Source organism: Girardinichthys multiradiatus, chromosome X, assembly GCF_021462225.1.
Source record: "Girardinichthys multiradiatus isolate DD_20200921_A chromosome X, DD_fGirMul_XY1, whole genome shotgun sequence".
In the NCBI taxonomy this organism is placed as follows: domain Eukaryota; kingdom Metazoa; phylum Chordata; class Actinopteri; order Cyprinodontiformes; family Goodeidae; genus Girardinichthys; species Girardinichthys multiradiatus.
This window is the reverse complement of record NC_061817.1, coordinates 39,557,615-39,576,989: the sequence shown is the minus strand read 5'-3', so window position 1 is coordinate 39,576,989 and position 19,375 is coordinate 39,557,615. Positions and strand designations below refer to the sequence as shown.

The 19,375-nt window shown below is 45.9% G+C and overlaps 1 protein-coding gene across 1 annotated transcript; it reads right to left on the bottom strand.

Moving 5' to 3' along the window:
- Positions 1 to 4,498: 4,498 nt before the first annotated feature.
- LOC124862598 (major vault protein-like) lies at positions 4,499 to 17,684 on the bottom strand. The gene is made up of 18 exons (XM_047356600.1): positions 17,525 to 17,684; positions 15,292 to 15,470; positions 15,015 to 15,210; positions 14,810 to 14,933; positions 14,422 to 14,553; positions 14,177 to 14,271; positions 13,121 to 13,357; positions 12,721 to 12,843; positions 10,581 to 10,802; positions 9,819 to 10,054; positions 9,542 to 9,739; positions 8,122 to 8,266; positions 6,628 to 6,839; positions 6,434 to 6,550; positions 6,186 to 6,312; positions 5,589 to 5,777; positions 5,367 to 5,493; positions 4,499 to 4,761 (listed from the first exon to the last, which is right to left on the bottom strand). Exons 2-17 carry the CDS (start codon positions 15,453 to 15,455, stop codon positions 5,368 to 5,370), a joined length of 2,643 nt encoding a protein of 880 aa, XP_047212556.1. The 5' UTR covers positions 15,456 to 15,470; positions 17,525 to 17,684; the 3' UTR covers positions 4,499 to 4,761; position 5,367.
- Between the last annotated feature and the right edge of the window lie 1,691 nt (positions 17,685 to 19,375).

The following is a 19,375-nucleotide window of genomic DNA, read 5'->3' as shown; positions in this document are numbered from 1 at the left end:
TCAAATTAACCATCAAGAGACACAAGAAGACATCAGGCTTCAGATCTTGTTTCTGGGGCGAGAGAGCCAGTTGTCATGACAACTGTTGGCAAGAAAGGAAGATGCTGGAGTGTGGAGGAGTTGGGCGGGGGAGCAGAGTAGTCCAGTTCCTCCGTCCTAACAGAGGAGCTCTTTCTCTCTGAGCAAATTTGAATTGCAGGTTCATCTAAATAATTAAAAGGTGCAGCTGCGGCTCCATGAGGAGGAGGAGAAAGAAGAAGAGGTGTAAAACACTGAGACAAAGGCATCTCCAGGAGTCAGCAGGACCAAAAGCCCAGATGGATAAAGATGGAGTTTGGAGGAGGTGATGTGTCATATTGCAGCTGAGAGGAGGAGGAAGAGGAGAAAAACTGGTTGCTTCATTCTGAAGAGTTTATTTTATTATTTCTTTTATTTATTCATGAAAATCCTAAATTTATTCCTCAGCTCATCTGAAATACATCATTTTATTTTTATTTAGCAAAACCAGAGACCACCACCAAAGCAAATCAAATTATAATTCATTTAAATGCCACAAGTAAACAAAACATCCATCTACCTGAGGAAGCAACTACCTTTTAACAGAATCAGAACCAAAACCAGGCTCCACACCAGAGGCCATGTGCCTCAACAGACTGGGCTGAGGGACAGAGATAACAGGAAGAACCGCACAGAACCAGGAGCACTTTCTATGAAGAGAGAAAATAGCAGTTCTGGCTGCTAATAATGCATAGATGGAGAGTAGAGACGGTGCATAGATATGGATGAGTGAGTTTTGTGTGGACCCTAACTAGATAGAGCATCTTTAGGATGAATGGAGACTGACGGAGGCAGTACCTTAAATAAAACTTATTGTGCATGCAGATGCACTCACACCCCCTGCTGCCAATGCTGAGCAAGCTCTGCACTGGTGGCAGCATGATTGAGGAGGAGAATGACCCCAGCTGAACCCCTCTGCTGGAAGTTCATGATGATCTGCGTATGGAGTTTTTCCTACAGTCCTTGAAGTAGCCATGGATAAACTCGCTGCAGCTTGTCTGACCAGGAACCTGCTGCAGAGACGGGTTTTACTCAGAACCCTCAGAACAACAAGTCCAAATTAAAGAGACGGATGTTGGAATTATAGAAGACGGAGAGAAATGTGGACCAGAGGAGACAGGTGGAGAGAATTAGTGTCATCCTTGAGGGATTTCAGTAGCTCGCCCTGATTCAGTTATGTGATCGATGGATTGAGTTAAAATGTATCAACCTCTCCTGCCTCATCTGAGAGCAGCTGGCAGCAGATGTCCTGTCCTGATGTCCGCTATGATTAAAGGTCCAGTTCTAATAATGGGATGGGTTCCCCTGAAACCACCAGGAGCTGCTCTGACAGTTTTAAAAGCTCTTTGAAGGATTTAGTGTATAAAATTATTAGTTTTGGGAAAGATATTTAAAGATTTAACAAAAGAAAGCAGCAGTTTATGACAAATCTGCAAACAATGAAAGATTCACCAGAAGTTTCCTCAGAAAACCCTCAAACTGACCCAAATGGCTAATTATTCAGTACCTTAAATAAACCCTAGTTATACAGCCTGCGTGGGAGTCCTGCTGAACATCTGGCCGGTACCGACTCTTCACTTGATGCACTGGATTCAACATAAAGGTGTGAAAGATTCCAACTTGACCCAAAGTCCTGGTTCAGTGATCGCTGACTCCTACTGCAGGTTTCCTAAAACAGAATAAATCAGTCCTAGAGGTTCAAATGTAAAAAAAAGATCAGGTAGATTTTAGTGGTGATGTTACAGGAGATGCTCATAAAAACCATTGTTTCAAACAGTGTTTTCAGGACACACCCATCAGCATCCCATCCTGAAACCAGAGCGCCACCTACGGGCGCATTGTATAATCCTGGTACCGTCCGATCAAAATCAGACTGATTCAGGAAAATATTCTCAAATCAGGCTCCAGTCGATCTGCAGGAAGCAATCCAAAGACACTTCAGACACCTGTTACCAGGTGAGCCTGAAACAGGGAGTTAAGAAAAACACCAGAAGAAGAAAGTTCAGCTCTGATGTACCATCACAGCAGTGGAGGAAATTTAAACATAATGTAAAATGATCTTATTTTACACAAGTGAATCGTTAGAAGCTCTCAGCTTGTGGATCACAGTTTGTTGAAGGTGAATCAGCATCGCCCCCTTCTGGTCAGATGGTGTCATCGAGTAGATCCCCTGATCTACATGATGACACCAAGAAAAACTTTTCCTCTAAGTATTTAATACATTTCTGGAAGCGTGTTCATCAATCATTTCCTTTTGCTGTTCTAATATCTTTACCAATAATTTATGGACTAGTTATCTTTGATCTCTTTGTGTGGATTAATTGGGTTGTTACCAACATCTGGTGTCTACAGGAACCATTACAAATGTTAAAACTGAATATTTAAACTTCAGTACTTATTTCACCCTCTGTATATGAAGTGTACCAGTCTTACATGGGATGATGTTCAGAGCCATGCCTCCTTCAAAAACATGGTGCACATAATGACATTTAAAGAGTTCAGTTCTGGTCCCATCTGACCAGATTATGTTCTCCCAGTACTCCATTGATTTGCCCTGATGTTCTGCGGCAAACTGTAAATAAGCTTCTACGTACTTTTTCTTCAGCAGTGGAGTCTTGTGCAGTGGGTGTGAATAGAGACCTGGGTGGTTGAGTGCATGACTTGTTTTTCTTCTGGTGTTTTCCAGATCTTTCTGAAGCTGTGCTCTTTGCTTTTTGGACAACTGTTCTCATGATTTAGACTCATCTGATCTGAGGAGCACATGGTCATGGTCAGCTTTTGGCAAAATGATGTTTCCACTTCTAGATTTGTCTCAGTCATGGTCTTGAGAAAATTCAGATGTTTAGAATCTGCTTTAAGCAATGCTATCAGTATGTTCTGCAACAATGCGGTTGTGAGGGTCTTCGGGAAGCGTTTTGCTGTTACCCATCATTAAATGTTTCTTGTGTGATACCTTGATGATGAAACTTTTATGGGCCATCAATTAGAACTCACCCAGCTGATATTAATTAGCACCAATAGGGGGCAGTATTGCTTTCTAAATAATGAGATGAAATCTCAGTAAAGATGATTTTCTCCATTTCTTCAGCTCGTCTACAACATTTATTCCCCTTGTCATCCCACCTTATTACACATAGCTTCATTTGTGGACATTTGTGTAGATATGTTTGTATGTGTGGATTCTTTTGGGAAACATCTGGGGTGAATTTCATATCAACAGGGTTAGGGGATGGATATGCTGCTGGCTGTGGTTGTTGTAAGATTTCTGCAGATTATCACTAGTACTGTTGTTGTGCTCCCATATCTAGAAAGTATTCACCGTGCCTCCCTGTTTCCACAGGTTGATTTTGTTACAGCATTTTTCAAACAGGTTAAAGGTTTCATGGTAGTGTTGCTAGGCAGAGATGTTCAGTTGGATGTAGATCCAGGTTCTCCGGCTCAGGGACGCTCAGATTGCCCCTGAAGCAACTCCTTGGTGTTCTTGGCTTTGTGCTTTGTTAAAAAAAACCTTAGTTCCTTGCTTTGTTTTCTGCAGGATCTGATAAAAGTATTCAATCCCCTCCTGTGGCAAAGGTTGGGACAGATGGTTCCGTTTAATCGTAGGGAGATGGTTTCTCAGCCTTCTGCCAGACTATATAAGGTTCCATTTCCATTGTCAACATGTCTAGGACAACAAGTTTCACCTGGTCTCTCTGGTTTTCTGCCAGGGTCTCATGGGAGACATGTCTGGTGCTGCTCTGCAAGACTGTAATAAAGCTGATTCTGAGTGACAATCATCAGTCTCTGGATTGGAAAATATACATTTTTCTACAAGATGTTTCGTCTCATTGTCGTATTGGAAGATGAGTCTTCTCAGGCTGCGGTACAGTGCGCTCTGGAGCAGGTTTTCTAGAAGAGCTCTCTCTACTCGTCTACTACTTTGGTTTCAGAGGACTTTATTTTTCCTGCTCCCATGGTCGCTGAGATGTCCTTCAAGAAGGCCTTTACTTTAGCCTGGTCACTGCACCTTAAAGGCCTGATTGGTGGAAAGCATTCGCTGCGGTTAACCTTCTGCATGGTCTCATCTCCAATGGGAACAACGGAGCTCGCCTTAGTGACCATTGGGTTCTTGGTCACATTTCTTCTCTAGTTAGTTTGGTTGGGTCAGTCAGACCCAGAGAGTTTTCTAGTCAGGGCTGGAGACCCAATAAGATTCAGCCTGATGGAGTCTTCCTGCAGTGGTTGCCCAGACCTGACAGGTTATAGATGATGCCAACGCATCTGAATACTTTAACGAGTTCATTTTACCTTCAAGTTGAACTTTTAAACTTTCACTGTGATTTTATGGGATATTAGGCAAAATGAGTCCATTTTAAAATACAGTGGGGTACGTTTTATCAGGACCCAGGGTTCTCACTGCTCGGGTTAAACCCAGGGATTAACAAGACAGAACCAGATCTGCTGCATTTAGGGTCAGTTTAATATTCCTTCAGGGTGTGAAAGCAGTGACAACCGTTTTTAAGGCAGAACATCATCAGAACAGTTTATTCTGGTGACGGGCAGCAGAACCAACATTCAGAAGACAGATTAAACAGTAACATGAGCTGGAGGAACAGTTCATCTGTAGCAGAACCACTGACATGTCTCTTCTCTACAGAAAAACATGAAGGTCATAAAAGGACTTCATCCAAAGAAGGCTCTCAGGTCCTGGTCCCATCACCTCACCTGGAAACACGACAGAAACGGGACAACAAGGTTTATTTTACTGCTTCGTTTAAAATAACTAAATCTCAGTCATTTTCTACTGCTTCTTCCATAATGGGTCGCCTCTATGGGCGAAAGGCGGGTCCACCCTGGACAGGTCGCCAGCCCAGCTCAGGGCAACACAGGGGAAAAAAAACAACGCTGCACACACTCATTCACACCTAAGGGCAGTTTGGAGAGACCAATCAACCTGACATGTCTTTGGACTGTGGGAGGAAACCAGAGTACCCAGTGAGAACCCACACATGCACGGGGAGAACATGCAAACTCCATGCAGAAAGACACCCGACTGGGAGTCAAACCCAGGACCTTCTTGCTGCAAGGCAACAGTGCTACCAACTGCACCAACATGCAGCCCATCCAACAATCTGTGGCGATTTATAAAATTTATGATCGGATCCAATCTCTGGATCCGATCACTGCTTCTCTGTGGCTCCAAGTTTGGACCAGAACATTTATATAACTTGTTGTTTTATTGAAGTCTTTTCCTGCAGTCCTCAGACCTCGTGCTCCCAGCATGCTCCTCTCTGGGATGAAAGCTCTGCAGCAGTTTCATTAAACAGTACCTTATTGGGCCGCTCCCTGTCCTGGCAGCGCCCCCAGCAGGCCGTTAGCGGTAGTGAACAGGTTGATGGGTGATGAGCCGTCAGTGATGAGGGTGGACTTCAATCCTAGAGACTGCAACATCTTCACCTGCACAGGAAGAAACAACCTCAGGTCATTCCTGGACCTCCTAGTCTGCTGGTCCGGCACAGGACCGGGTCCATCCTCCAGTTTAAGGACCGTACCTGCAGTTCAGGTCCAGCTCTGGCGATCTCTTTCAGCGTGTCGCAGCCCAAACTCTCCATCATTTGTTTGAAGCGCTGACTCTCAAGCTGAGCCAGTTGCTCCTGCTTCTCCACCTCCAGACGGTCCATGTCCTTCTTATAGCTGAGCTCCTGCTCCCGAGCCTTGGCCAGCCGCTGGAGCTCCGCCTCCTGAAACACACACACACACACACACACACACACACACACACGTTTGTTAGGGAAATCTGAGCCCCTTTGGGTTGGGCCTCAAGATCAAAGATCTAAAAGAATCTGAAACAGAATCTGCTAAATGATTAAACCCGAGGAGCTTCCCGTCCTCACTGGTCCCGCTGTGTGACTCATTTTTATGGATTATAATTTTATCCATTAATAAATGATCCTAAAATAAAATCAAAGAAAATTAGAAGAGCCAAAAGATTGAGATGCTCTGTGAAAACGTCAGAATAAAACCTCTAAAACAACTAATTTAGTTCCCAGATGTGCGATGGTTCTGATTAAACTTCACGAGACCAGAAACATCAGGCTGCCGCTCACACAGGAAACATGGAAGACCAGAAACAGGAAGTGGGAACGTACCGCCTCGATCCTCTGAGCCTCGGCCTTCAGTTTGGCCTCGTTGACGGCGGCCTCGCCCCGAATTCGGGCCGCCTCGGCTTGAGACTGGGCCTCCGCCTTGGCAGCTCCAGTACTCTCCACAGAAGCACTGAAACATCAGGTAATAGGAGAGGATGAGAAGAACTCACTTTAAACCTGGAGAAGCCCTCACAGCCAGTCTCAGGCTTCCATCTGGAATGGTTCTGCTGGTTTACTCCCAGTTAACCCACCTGAGCGCCTCCAGCTCCAGCAGCTCCTTTCTGGCCCTCTCAGCCTCTGCCTGATCCGTGATCTTCTGCCTCTCCAGCTTTCCTCTGGCCTCCTGCTCCAGACGCTCCGCCTCGTGTCTGCAGAAACAAACAGAACCCCGTGAAGCTATGCAACTCTGCAGCAGGTTCAGATCATGTGACTGTGCGTTTCGGACCGGGCCGCCGCCTCCTGGGAGTTGGTGGTAATCTCGATGGCCAGCTGGACGCTCTTCTGCAGGGCGTCCCTGGTCCTCTGGTCCACGGGCTCCACGGACTGGATGTCCACGCTGCTGATCACCAGGTTGTTCTGGTTGAAGTGGAGGCTGGTCCGGACCGCGAGCTTCTCGTCGAAGCCGAACACAGCCGAGCAGATGATCCGGATTGAGTTCTGGACACAGAAAGATTAAAGGTTTCCGATTTAGATCAGGTTGGAGGAATCCAGCGTTCAACTTTGACCCGTTTGAATCAGAATCTTTTTCCTCCTAAAAGTCCAGTTTGTCTTTAAATAAATTTCATTCAATGACCAGAATAAGCTCTGAGCAGGTCCGGTCAGATGTGGATGGGTGGGTTTTCACAGCTTCTGTTTAAAGTTCCTATACAGACCTGGATGGAGGGTAGATAATGCAGCGAAGCCCCCTCCCCACCTGTTGCTGCACACTGCCAATCAGGCTTGAAATCGCTCCTAGATATACAGAGGAAAACTGTTTGTTTGGGAATATTTTAGGCATGACAGAATCTAAAAGAGCGCCACCATCAGTCTCACCCTGGTAACGCTGTTTTAAAAGAACAGATGGGGAATCTGAGCAGCTGACTGCAGGCTCTACCTGTGCAGATAACCTGACTAATATCAGCTTGTTAAGATCATAAAGGATCTAATTCTGCGCAACATTAAAATGAGTTTCCAGGTTGTGGTATTTTATGAGAATCTCAGCTACCCAAGAACCAACGAGCACCGGGCCAATCGGACCTTTACCTTCTAGCGGAGGTAAATGATGTTTTCTGGTGTGAGGCAGCCCGGTCCACTCTGCAGGATCAATCCAAAGCAGCTGGGAGGATTCACAGAACCCATTTGGCTGGTCTGAGAAATCTCAGAGAGGTTAAACGTCTCTCATTCGGTTCCGACTCGGTTTGCCGTTTCTCACACAGGAGGAGGAGCTTCATCCAAAGTTCAACAGATGATCTGACTGATCTTTACTTATTTATCAGGATGTCTGAATATTTCACCAACTATTTAGATTATAATCAAGCAGAACAGATGAACAGAACCAGATTAAATACAGACAGAACCAATTCAGTCCTGCAATAAGCAGTCAAGTTCAAGATGGGGGGGGGGGGGGGGGGGGGGGGCAGGTCCAGTCCAGGAGAGCCACCATTCTGCACCTTTACATGCATCCCTTCTCCAACACCAGAATCAGATGAACGTCTCATTTCTGGACCTCAGCTGAAGGACTGAACACTGATGAGGGAACTCAGGTGTTTCATCTAAAAGCTGCAGGATGGTTGCTCTACAGGACTGGACCTGGATGGTCTAAGGAAACCCAGCTGTGGACTTGCAGAAATCCCTCCTCCTGGACAACCATGAGGTGACAGAGAGAAGGCGGAACCTCATTCAGCCCTGATCCGGTAAAACAGGACGTCAGATATTCCTGAGGGAAAACCGTGATTCTGACCTTGTGGAAGTCGTCAAACTGCACCGACGCGACGGCTCCTCTGATCCGGGAGGCGATGGCTTTACAGGCGTCTCCAACAAAATCCGGGACAGAGAAAAGGGCCGCAGCATCGGCTGGGTCGGCTGGGTTCTTCACGTCAAAGTGCCTGAACAGGAGGAGGAGAAGAAGAACCTTGAGAACAGAGAGCAGAAACTGGAACACTGTTCCCAGTGAGGAGCGATGGGACAAATGTTCTCCGTTCAGTGAGGGAAAATTCATCTGGAGAATTTGGATTTTACAAAGAATGGACTTTGAGAAGCTCTGGTCCCATCCCTCTCCAGAACTCAGAGTTCGGAGTGTGGACCTCTCTGTGGGTTAGGAAACAAACTGGTCCACTTTTAAGTGGATCTGAAATTAAAACCTCATCAAATAGTTGATATATTTCAGGCATTTCATTCAAAAAGTGAAACTCATGAAGTTTCATTTTACAGTTAAATGTTTAAACAGTTTGTTGCTTTTAAGGGTGATGATTTCAGCGAAAGAAGAATAAAAATCCCAAAATACATCCGATCAATACGAGAGGAATTTAATACAGAAATATTCTGTTCTGGTCCACTCCATCATGGAGAAACTGCTGACCTGAAACCCAATCCCTCCACAAGGAGAGCAGGCTCCAGAAGGTCACTGCTGAAGCTGCTCACTGAGAGCCATATCTAATTACATTAAGGGAAAGTTCAGCGGAAGGAAAAAGTGTGCTGGAAAAGGATCACAATCAGCCGGGATTGCTGTAGCCTTGAGGGGATTGTAGATTAAAGTTCACTCAAGAGTTCTGAGGAGATTCACAGGGTTTGGACTGCAGCTGGAACCGAAACTTTAATATCCACCATTTCCAGGAAAACAGTCACATTCCTGACGTTTAGACATTCCTGATCTGGTTCCGTTTTTACTTTGCTTCCCATCTCAGAGACGTTTAACGAAACAACTTAAAAAAATATCAGATTTAATGTTTCAAAAGGCAGGAAATTAAATAATCTTCTAAACATTTTTACCTTTACAACTCAATTTAAATAAAATGTCTTTATCTGAGCAACAAAGGTGCAGTTACTGATTCATGTCAGCAGGTGGCAGAGTTTTCCCTTCAATAAGATTTATCCCAAAACGTCTTAAAATGTAAGAATCTGATTTCTACATTATTAAAATAAATCTGAAGTATTTTATGGAAAGCCCGAGTCCTGAATCCGGTAGAAGTGACATTCTGTAGTCCAGAACCTGCTGTGGACCATCTGACGTTAAGGAGAAAGACCAGGCCGTCAGCTGATTTAGGTCCTGTTTGAGTTCTGCTTGGTTCTAACGGCAGAGATGGGTTGCAGAAACATTGACAGGCAGATATTAAAAAGTACAGTATTGTCCCAGTGCTACCAGTACCACAGTGGCTGGTTACCAGTTGTAGGAGAGCTGTATCTGCAGCCGGGCGTGGTCAGCCGTCTCAATTGTGATGACGTCGGTGAAGAAGTCTGGTCCAAGCAGCAGGCAGATGGCCCTGATGATGTTGGCCCTCTTAGGTTTGTCCCCAGAAAGTGACAGCATGGTGAACTGCTCGTCTGGTCCAAGCATCACCAACTCAGGTCCAAACACCACCCTGCAGAGAGACAGCGCCACCATTAGCCGCTTCCTTGCACCCGAGACCACTGTAACGTCACTGAAGTGAGTCGTCTCACCTGGCCTTCTTCTCCCTGTAGTCGTAGACCTGCACGGCAGCGTTGTGAGGGACCCTGAAGGTCACCACACGCGTCTTGTCCCTCGGGCATCCATCTACGTTGGTGTGGCGGGTTGAGCGGTCGGCCAACGGGTCGATCCCAGAAGCCAGCAGGCCCTCGACGTTTGAAGGGAGCTCCTTCTCCCACAGCTCCTCGTCCTGGTTCAGCATGTAGGTGTGTCCGATCACTGCCCGCACCTAAGAGCATGAGGAGGAGTTGAACCATGGCAACAAGAAAACGAAAGAGTTTTTAAATAAAAGACTTCTAAAAACCCTGAAATAATCACATCTGACACTAAAGACATTTAAGGTGTTTTTAAGAGCTGGAAAATGTTGACGCAGGAGAAGGCAGAGAGATCTGCATTACAGTGATCACAAATCTTGATTTGGTACCAACAGATCAAATCTATCAATCTAAAGAGAACAGGACGGGACCGAGTATGGACCCTTGAGGAACTCCCCATGTACGAGGAGCTTCAGCTGAGGAATGTCCATTAATCTGGATCATTATATTCCTTAAAACCTGCGACGAACAATGTTCTTTAGATATTGGTCTTAAGTCTGAAAGACGGGTCTAGAACAGTTCTGGTTCAATTTCCCGCTGAGGATTTTAACTTTCTATTTCTCCACACTGTTAACCTGCATCATGTTTCATCTTCACCTCTTTGATTCATCCAGTCTTCATGCTAAAGACAAAGTTTTAAAGCAAAACGCTGCAGCCTACCTTTCCAGTTTTTATGTCTCGGACGTAGATTCCCTCGTTTTCGTCCAGCGGGATGGCGTGCTGCGTCAGGACCACCTCCACGCTGGCAGGGGGCACATACTCAATGGGGCCACGCAGCATCCAGCGGTCTCCGGGGCGACGGAGAATGCCGCTACGCCGGGAGCGCTTGGCACTGTCTTGCGCCAGCTCCTCTTGCTCTTCATCGTCTACTGCTTCCTCATACTGACAGAGAGGAGGGGCGGGGGAGGATGGAGAGAAGGGTTAATGTGCCGATGCATCGGGGAGAGGGAGGAGGGGAAGGGATGGGAGGCACTGATGATGAAACCAGGAATGTAAAATAAAATGGGTGATAAAAGGAGAGAGAGAGTTGCAGCGTTATGGAGACATTTTCTTCTGATTTTCAGGCCATGAAGATAAAAACAAAAGCATGAATGTCAGGTTCATTGTTCAACAAGCATGGTGGTGGAGTCATGATGTGGGCCTGGTTCATTGCCTGTGGTACTGGTGCAACGTAAAAATTGGATGGAGTAATGAAGGAGGACTCAGGAGGACACATTTGGGTGGTCCAGCTGGACAATCATCCTAAACAGAGATCCAAAGTGTTCTGAAGAGACCTGAACCCTGTTGGAAAGCTGGGTCTGAGCAGGAAGCCAACTGGTTTAAATGAACTTTACCAGTTCTGCCATGAAGATTGATTAATTATGAACCAGAAGGTTGATGATGTCTACAGGACGTGTGGTGGTGGAGATGAACGTTCCTTGGAGACATTTAACCAGGTGTCAGAAGGGATGTATGCATATTTCTGACCCTGTAGATGTGTGAATGTAGAATGGTCTAAAGAAATTATTAAAAAGGCCAAAACTGATTATACTTATCTCCAGGATGAGTCATTTTAAGCAGGACTTCCTGGTTTAATAGAGATAAAAACTGAAGAATTAATTCAGTCTTTTGTGTCTCCAGACAACAGCAGAAATACACGGAGCAGTTCTGGTTCTGATCTTCATCTTGAATGAACTGTATGCGGCTCTGTGTTGTATCTGCATCCAGCGTCACTGCAGAGAACCTTCAGATCTACTCATCCAGACCAGTTTAAAAGCTCAGAAGTTCTCATGAAAACACGTCTGTTTTTCTGGAATCCTGCAGTGATGAGCTGCAGTCAGAGGAGTGGCTTCAACCTTTGAGCCAGAGAAGGTTTAGCTCAGCACAAAGCAAAGTTTGCTCCTCTAATCTCTTCTGCCTGAACAATCAGTTGCACAAGAGCAGAAGAACAAGATGTCTGAGTCGACTGTGTTGCATCAGTTTGGAGAATTTTATGCAACAATCAAAGTCATTTCATTGTGGAAAAACATTTCCTCCAGTTACAGATCTGCTGCTTCCAGTCAGTAATCATCTGATCCAGTAAGGACCAAGCAGTTCCAGAAGCAGACCAGTGGCGACTGTAGCTCAGTAGGAAGAGTAGTCGTCTTACAATCAGAAGGTTGTGGGTTCAATTCCAGCTTCCTCCTGCCATAGGTTGATGTGCCCCCTGGGCAAGGCACTTAACCTCAAGTTGCCTACTGATCTGCGTATCGATGTATCGATTGGGTGAATGTGGCGCTAGTCTAAAGCGTTTTGAACGGTCTGTATGACTGGAAAGGTGCTATATAAGCTCAGTCCATTTACAATTACCATAAGGTTCTGCTGCAAAGAACTGACCCAAAGGAACATTCAACGGAACTAGACGGGAACAGTAAACAGAGCTGCTTATAAAAGTCCACACTGTGAAGGTACCAAACAGATGAAAAAAACCCAAAGAACCCCAGAAAAAGCTGGAAAAAAATGTGCCCTGTAAAGACTGAACAGCAACACTTCCGGCTGTATGCTGAGAAGGTCAAAGGAACAACAAGAACAGGGATTAAGGAGCTCTTGCATCAGCAATAAGGTCAAAAACCACCTGAGGTGGTTCAGCTAAAGCCCACAGTGAAGCACGGTGGTGGCAGCTTCATAATGTGGAGGTTTCCTTATAGAGGAAAACTAGTCTGGATTCCAGAAACGATGAATATGATTAAAGCCTTAAGATGCGGTCCTAATGAATAAATACAATCTGGATCCAGGTGGAGCTGGAAGCTGGAGGGACCGGAGCAGAAAATAATTTCCTCACCTCTGCATCGTTGAACGCCTCCACGGCCCGCAGAACCAGACCTTCCTCCTCCGACAGCACGTACACATTCTGGATGCCGTTTTCTAGCTGCTCTCCAGGCTGCAGGAAAAACGAGCGCTCCCCCTGCCAGAAGAAACAACGTCAGGTCTACCAGGTCTGAGGAGCGCATGGAGCAGGTTGAAGATTATTAGAACAATTTACACATTTTTACCAAACATCTTTTAATGAATCAACTTTTAAACATTCTAACAAGTGTTTAATTATATTTAATAAGCTCATTTCTGATTTTTAAACTCACACGGGTTTGGACTTCAGGACGGTTTTTGATTCCGTTTTTACTTCTCTGGTGAAACAAAAAAAATGCAACCTTCCTATCTGGAGCCCGTTAGGCTCTCCTCACCTTTACCACCTTCTTCTGGCCCAGCTGAGGCTTCCCGTCGGGTCCGACTGGGTCCAGGATCACGCAGTACTGCCTGCTGCTCAGGGTGGTCACGTCCACCACTCCCACCACCTGCTCAGCCACAGAAGGGATGTGCGCCTCCCTGTCGGCCATGGTGACCAGCCACTCCTCGCCCGTACGGCGGTCTCGCCCGCCGGCGTCCTTGAAGGGTCGCAGAGCGCGAACATGCAGCGCTTTCTAAAAACACAACTAAATTAATTCAGATCCCAGAGCAAAACAAGCAGATATCAGTCTGATTACACTTTATGTCTCCTGCAGATCGTGTTCTGGATTATATTCCAGCTGTAGATTAGCTGCAAACTGTTCATGGCTCAAGAGAAATTAAAGGAAAACTTTGAAAACACATCAGATTTTAACTGGAAACAATTCCTGCTGGATATCCATGCTGTTATGGAGTGAGAAAAGTGTTTTTCGTTTAATCCATCCAGATCCCTCCCAGCAAGGCGTGTCCCACTGTCCCTTTACAACCACTGAATGCTGGACACGACTTCATGCTTTATTTGCATTTCAAATAAGTACTGCACACACGCTCGCCGCTTTGCTTCCCTTTGTTGGTGTTAAGGAGTCAGTTGATGGATTCAGTTCGTTCCTCAACGTCTCTGCATCTCAGCTGGTTTGGTGGACCAGCGGAAGGTCAAGAGGAGCTAAAATGAGACAACCTGCCACTGAATTCTTACCTAGACTGAATCTATAGGTTTAAATCTGAGGGTGAAGGTTCTGGGGTTGGGGAGTGTTGGAGCATACAGTTTCTCAGTGGTTTGGTTCTGATCCGAGGGTGGCTTCCAGTCTGACTGGTTGGCTGGTGATGATTGGCTCGTTGACAGTTTTGGGGTCAACCTGCTTTTGACAAACATCCTGTGGTTTCTGAAAAGACCCTGAAGCTTCATGTGATGTTCTGAGGTAAATGGAAAGATCTCAGAGGAAACACTGACAGGTTGTACTTCAGCAGTACAAGATAAGCTCATGGAGAACATATCTGTTGTGACTCAGAGTTACCTTATCAGTCAGGATGAAGGCATTGACGATGTCGATGACCTCTTCATGAGCACCTGGCAGGTACGCCCCCACCTTACTGACCAGCCACTCCTCACCTGAACAAAGCAGGACAGGTTTACTGCAACCAGCTGAGATGGTCTTCTTTAAAACCTTTGTTTCTAAGCTGGATTCAGAGTTTCTCCCAATGTAGGAGAACCTTTCCTGACTTCAGTATCGGTCCGGTTGGACAGTTTATGATCCGGTACCTGTGACTCTCTGGATCCCACCGCGGTCCTTGCCTTCCTTTCGAGCTCTCAGGCGTATGGCCTGGTTCTCCCTGATCACTGTGGCCTTAATGGTCTCCAGGACCACCACCTCCTTCCTGGGGATGTAGGTTCCTGAGACACACGGACAAAAAGCTTGAATAAACCAAGAATGTTTGGTCACATCTTGAAAGAAATGATCCAAGAACGTTTAAGCATTTTTATTTCTGTTTGAACATTTATGACCTCACAGAGCCCTCCGAAGGCACCACCTGAAATCATCTACTGGACTCTAAAACCGACCCGCTGATCTGTTAATGAACCAGAGTCTCAGGTGGTTTTAAGAACTCAGAAGGTTCCTGCAGTCCGACTAGAAGCTGACTGGACCAACCTGGTCCTTCAAACAGCCACTCGTCTCCAGCCACCCTCTTCACTCGCCCCTCATCCTCAAAGTCCAGCAGAGCCTGGAGACGAAGCGCCGTGTCTGGATAGACGATCTGCAGCGGAGTCACATCCTGGAGGAGAACACGGAGCGTCACAAACATCTCCAACATCAAAGCCTGACCAGAATAACTGCTACAGTGTTCCCTGCAGACCTTCTGGATCTCCTCCCCGGGGTAAAGAGGGAATGGGTCCTGGGTCAAACGGATCTCCAGGTCGGCATGACGCAGCTTGGCCTGACCGGATTGGTCGAAGAGGGCCTCATTGTCATCGTCCCGGGCAACAGGGTTGGACACTACGCAGTAGTGACGAGGCGGGACCATGATCATACGGACCGGAGGGAACAGAACTCTGAGAGAAGATCAGATGTTACCTGATGAAACTCTTTATTCCAGAGGAGATTCCCAAGGAACCTTCAGCAGGTGGACTCACCTCTCATTGTCCTGGCGGATGTAGGTGAGCGGTCCGATCTCCACACGGGCGATATTGGTGTTCTGGTCCAGGACGTGGATGTAGTGATGAGGCGGGATCCGGATGATGGACGAGTCCACCTGCATCTCCATCTCTGGGGCGTGGTTTCCTCCTCTCCTGGACATGAAGATGGTGAAGCTCTGCAAAAGACGGAGATGCAGGAGGAATCAGTTGGCATAAATCAACACATGATCAGATCAAATATTATGCTGTGATCTCTAGTTTACGACCCAGTTATCTGTTGGTACCGGTTCTCAGCTTTAATCTTTGACCCGTCCCGGATTCACATAAGTTCTATTTTGACTTTATATCATTTTCATAAATTAGATTTACACAGTCCATTTATATTTATGATGCATTCGTAGTTTAAACTAAATTTCTCTGGTAAACTGATTGTTAAAGTAGAATCGGTTTAAAGTCTTCGAAGAAGATGCAGAAGTCCGATCTAGTGTTTAATGAGAAGAAGGAGAACCTCAAGCGCCGGCAGAACTTTCCCTGATTTCTGAGGCTAGACGGTTGAATCAGGTCCAGTGAAGTGGGAAACGTCTGTCCTCCCAGGTTCTTCAGACTTAGGAAGTCAGATCTGTTTCTGAAACTCTCCTGAACAGAAATGAAACACCTGCAGGTCCATTTATGACCTCGGTGATAATAAAACACGCAGAACATGTTTTTCTGTCATAAATGTTATTATTTTAGCCTCTGAGCCGATAACATAAGTGAGATAAGGATGAAACCAGATGCTGCGTTTTAAATCAGCAGGGAAAAATAATTACTTCCTGTAAACCTGACAGGAAGCATCTGTCAGGTTAGATGTACTAAAGATCTGATGGCGCCTTCATCCAGCCCTAACGGGGCAAACTCTTGCTATGAAGACCAAGATGCTTTTTTTTTAGCACTTAGCGCCACCTCAGGCGAGGAAGGGAATGCTCAGTTCAAAAGGTCCAGTTTGTTTGACAAACAGTATGAGGAAAACAGAATGTGATTTATAACCCCAGACGACCTGTGTCCCCATTTGTACCGGGTCTACCAGACTGTCTGACCATCACCGAGCTGCAGCTGAAACATCTCACCTTTATTCTTTCCTGTCAGTGTGAGCCCTGAGCCAAGATGCTCCTCAGAGTTGAACATGAGTCATGAAGTGGAGACAATAAGAAGTGGAGCTAAAGGTCTTCATCCATCAAGACAGGAATCAAAGGTATTCTCAGAGACACACCCACCATCAGATGATTGGTCCTCTCAACAAAAGCTTCATCAGGTGACCAACATCAGCAAACACTCCTTAATCTGTTTATTTAAGGGACAGCTCAGAACTGGTTCAGAACCGACTCGCCTTCAGTTTTAGAAGAACTGATTCGTTTCTTCTGGAGGCTAAAGCTCACAGCTAGTCTATGACATCCATACTGATAGTTTATTCCAACACTTCAGACTGGACCATCAGAACCAGCATCTGGTTTATCTCCAGGTTGTCTGTTGGTTCTACAGCTACTATGACACCAGACAAACATGACAGTGGTGAATTACAGCAGTTTGGCCTCCATATGGTGACTAATCAATGTCAGGTGCTGCCTAGGAACCCTCTGAGGAACCCTCTGAGGAACCCTCTGAGGAACCCTCTGAGGAACCCTCTGAGGAACCCACGCTGCTCTGTGATGAAATTAAACACTCGACTCATTAAAAACTACTAAAACATTCAGGAAGCCATCTGACTCGGAGGGTGGAGACCCGTGAGGACAGATCAAGAACATACATGGAAGGTGTTGGACCGTTTCAGTCAGACCCGATTTATTCAAAGAAATGTCACTGGACCCAGAGGAAACACCTGCTGGAGGTGTGTGAAACGGGTCAGCAGCAGGCCTACATTCCGCTGTCATGTCACACTGAGCTGCTGTTTGTGCGGTAACGAGTTTTGGCCCGTCTGGCTTTCCATACTTCCCTACGCAGTATGATCAATAACAACTGCTTCTCAAGAACCCGCTGAGAAAACTCCCAGGTCCAAAGTGACGAGATAATTAAACAGCAAACTCTCATAAAATGTTCATTTAACACATGCTCAACTATAACGCAGTTTAACTCAGATAAAGAGATTTAAATGAGTCGTGTCGACTTTAAACTGGACAACTTTCATAAGGCGGATGGATGCGGAACTGGGTCCAGTCTTTAACTACATGACGGGTTCGGCCAGAATCGCTCTTACCTCAGCGGGCAGACAGAAGCTCAGTGTCCGCTCTCACGGGTCCAGACTCGGAGGTTTCAGGAGGAAAGTTGACAGCGGACCGTCGGGACTAAGAACAGAACCGGTTCTGGGTATGGGATGGGCGTGGCAGCGGTGTTAAAGGAGCAGAGTGTCACGTGGTTCTGCGGCTGCTGCGTCACCAGAGTCAGGAAGCTGTTTCTACAGAGCAGAGGGGAGGGCAGAAGAACCTGGTTCTGAGGGGCTGAATTAGACCTCTGATCCAGTGGAGCAGGAAGGCATGTAGAACATGGAGAACCTGTTCAGCATGTCTGGACAGCTGTTGCCCAACAGGACAACCATTGTTCACCTCCGTTTGTGTTTCCCTAATTAGATAAATGGTAAATAAACCTTTGTTCAGAGGTGGACTGGGGAGAAAAAGTGACCCGGAAGTTCCTGACAGACTGGCCCGCTTTAGACTGCTGGGTTGAAATGAAAAATAAGCCTATAAATATATATTGACATATCTACAGTGAGCTGATCTTTATGGCCAGTGTAATTGACAGCAACATTATATATGCATAAATAGTCTATAAGGTCAACTTTAACAGAGCCACGTAGTTTCTGTCCTTTCAGCTTTAAAACTGAACTTGAACCTGACTGAGAGGAAGAAAACCTACATGGTTCCTCTGAGGAACCTCTGCAGATATGGACTCTATCATCTATGCTGCACCTACTTTCATTTGATCTGAGTTGCCATTTCGGTATCCATTAATAGTTTTTAGTGACGTGTGCACCTATTTGCCTTTTTTGCTTTGCCGCTGACACACCTGAATTTACCCACTGTGGGACAATAAATGATGGTTCTCTTCTATTCTACTCATTGTTGCTCAACTTCCCTGGAGGCTTTTCTTTTTCATTACACGCTGCTCCATCTTCCTCGCTAAAGCGGACTAATTTAATGTTGTTCACGGAGGTGTTGCTCCGCGGAGCAGCGTCGTGAGGATCTGGAGCCACAGCATCTTTCTGTTGGATGGAGAGACCAACAGGAAGGTTCATTTATGTGGCTCTAGTAGGACCAGACTTGTTGAGTTACTAATCAGCGCCTCTGAGGACGGGCTTTATGGGACTAGTTTTTCTCATCTCTGCTGCTCACTGTCAGTCAGCTGGCTGCATGACTACGGAGCCGAGCACGATGACACCTCCACGGGCTTGACCCACCGGGACTCCCCGGTTGTCGGGTCTGCCAGTCCGCCCCTACCTTGGTGTGAACTATAATAAAAACCTCGATTACATGAAATCAGTCTGATTGATGTTCAATAAATGAGGAATAATAAATAATCTCATTTGGTTTCGTCTATTAAACAAAATCTAAACCTTAAACTAACTTGGACCCAGCAGAACTCCCCGAACTCCAGGTTTTTTTTAGGTAAAATCATTTTGTGAAGTGTACATTTTAGTTGCATTTTTTAGAGGGACGGTGGTTAATATCCTCAAAGCCTGTATGGTCTTCAGCAGCTGCTGATCTAACTGCAACTGAAAGGTTTGAAATCATAATAAAAAAATATCCAACTATTTACAAAAACCAGAGAATGAAACTTTTTACGGTCCTTCTTAACATCCGACATGCACATGGTTTCATATCCACCTGCTGCCAAAGCTGAGCAAGCTCTGCAATGGTGGCAGATCTATATTGCAGCACCCTCAGGAGGAGACAGGCCTGCAGCTTAATGGAGCCTGAATCATCTCTGCAGCTGAACCTCTCCGCTTGATCCAGAAAACTGCTCTTCCAGCTGGAATCTTCTCAGCAGCAGGTTCCTGCATGAGGTCGATGGATCCAACAATGCTTTAGAAATTCTAGACGAACAGACTGAT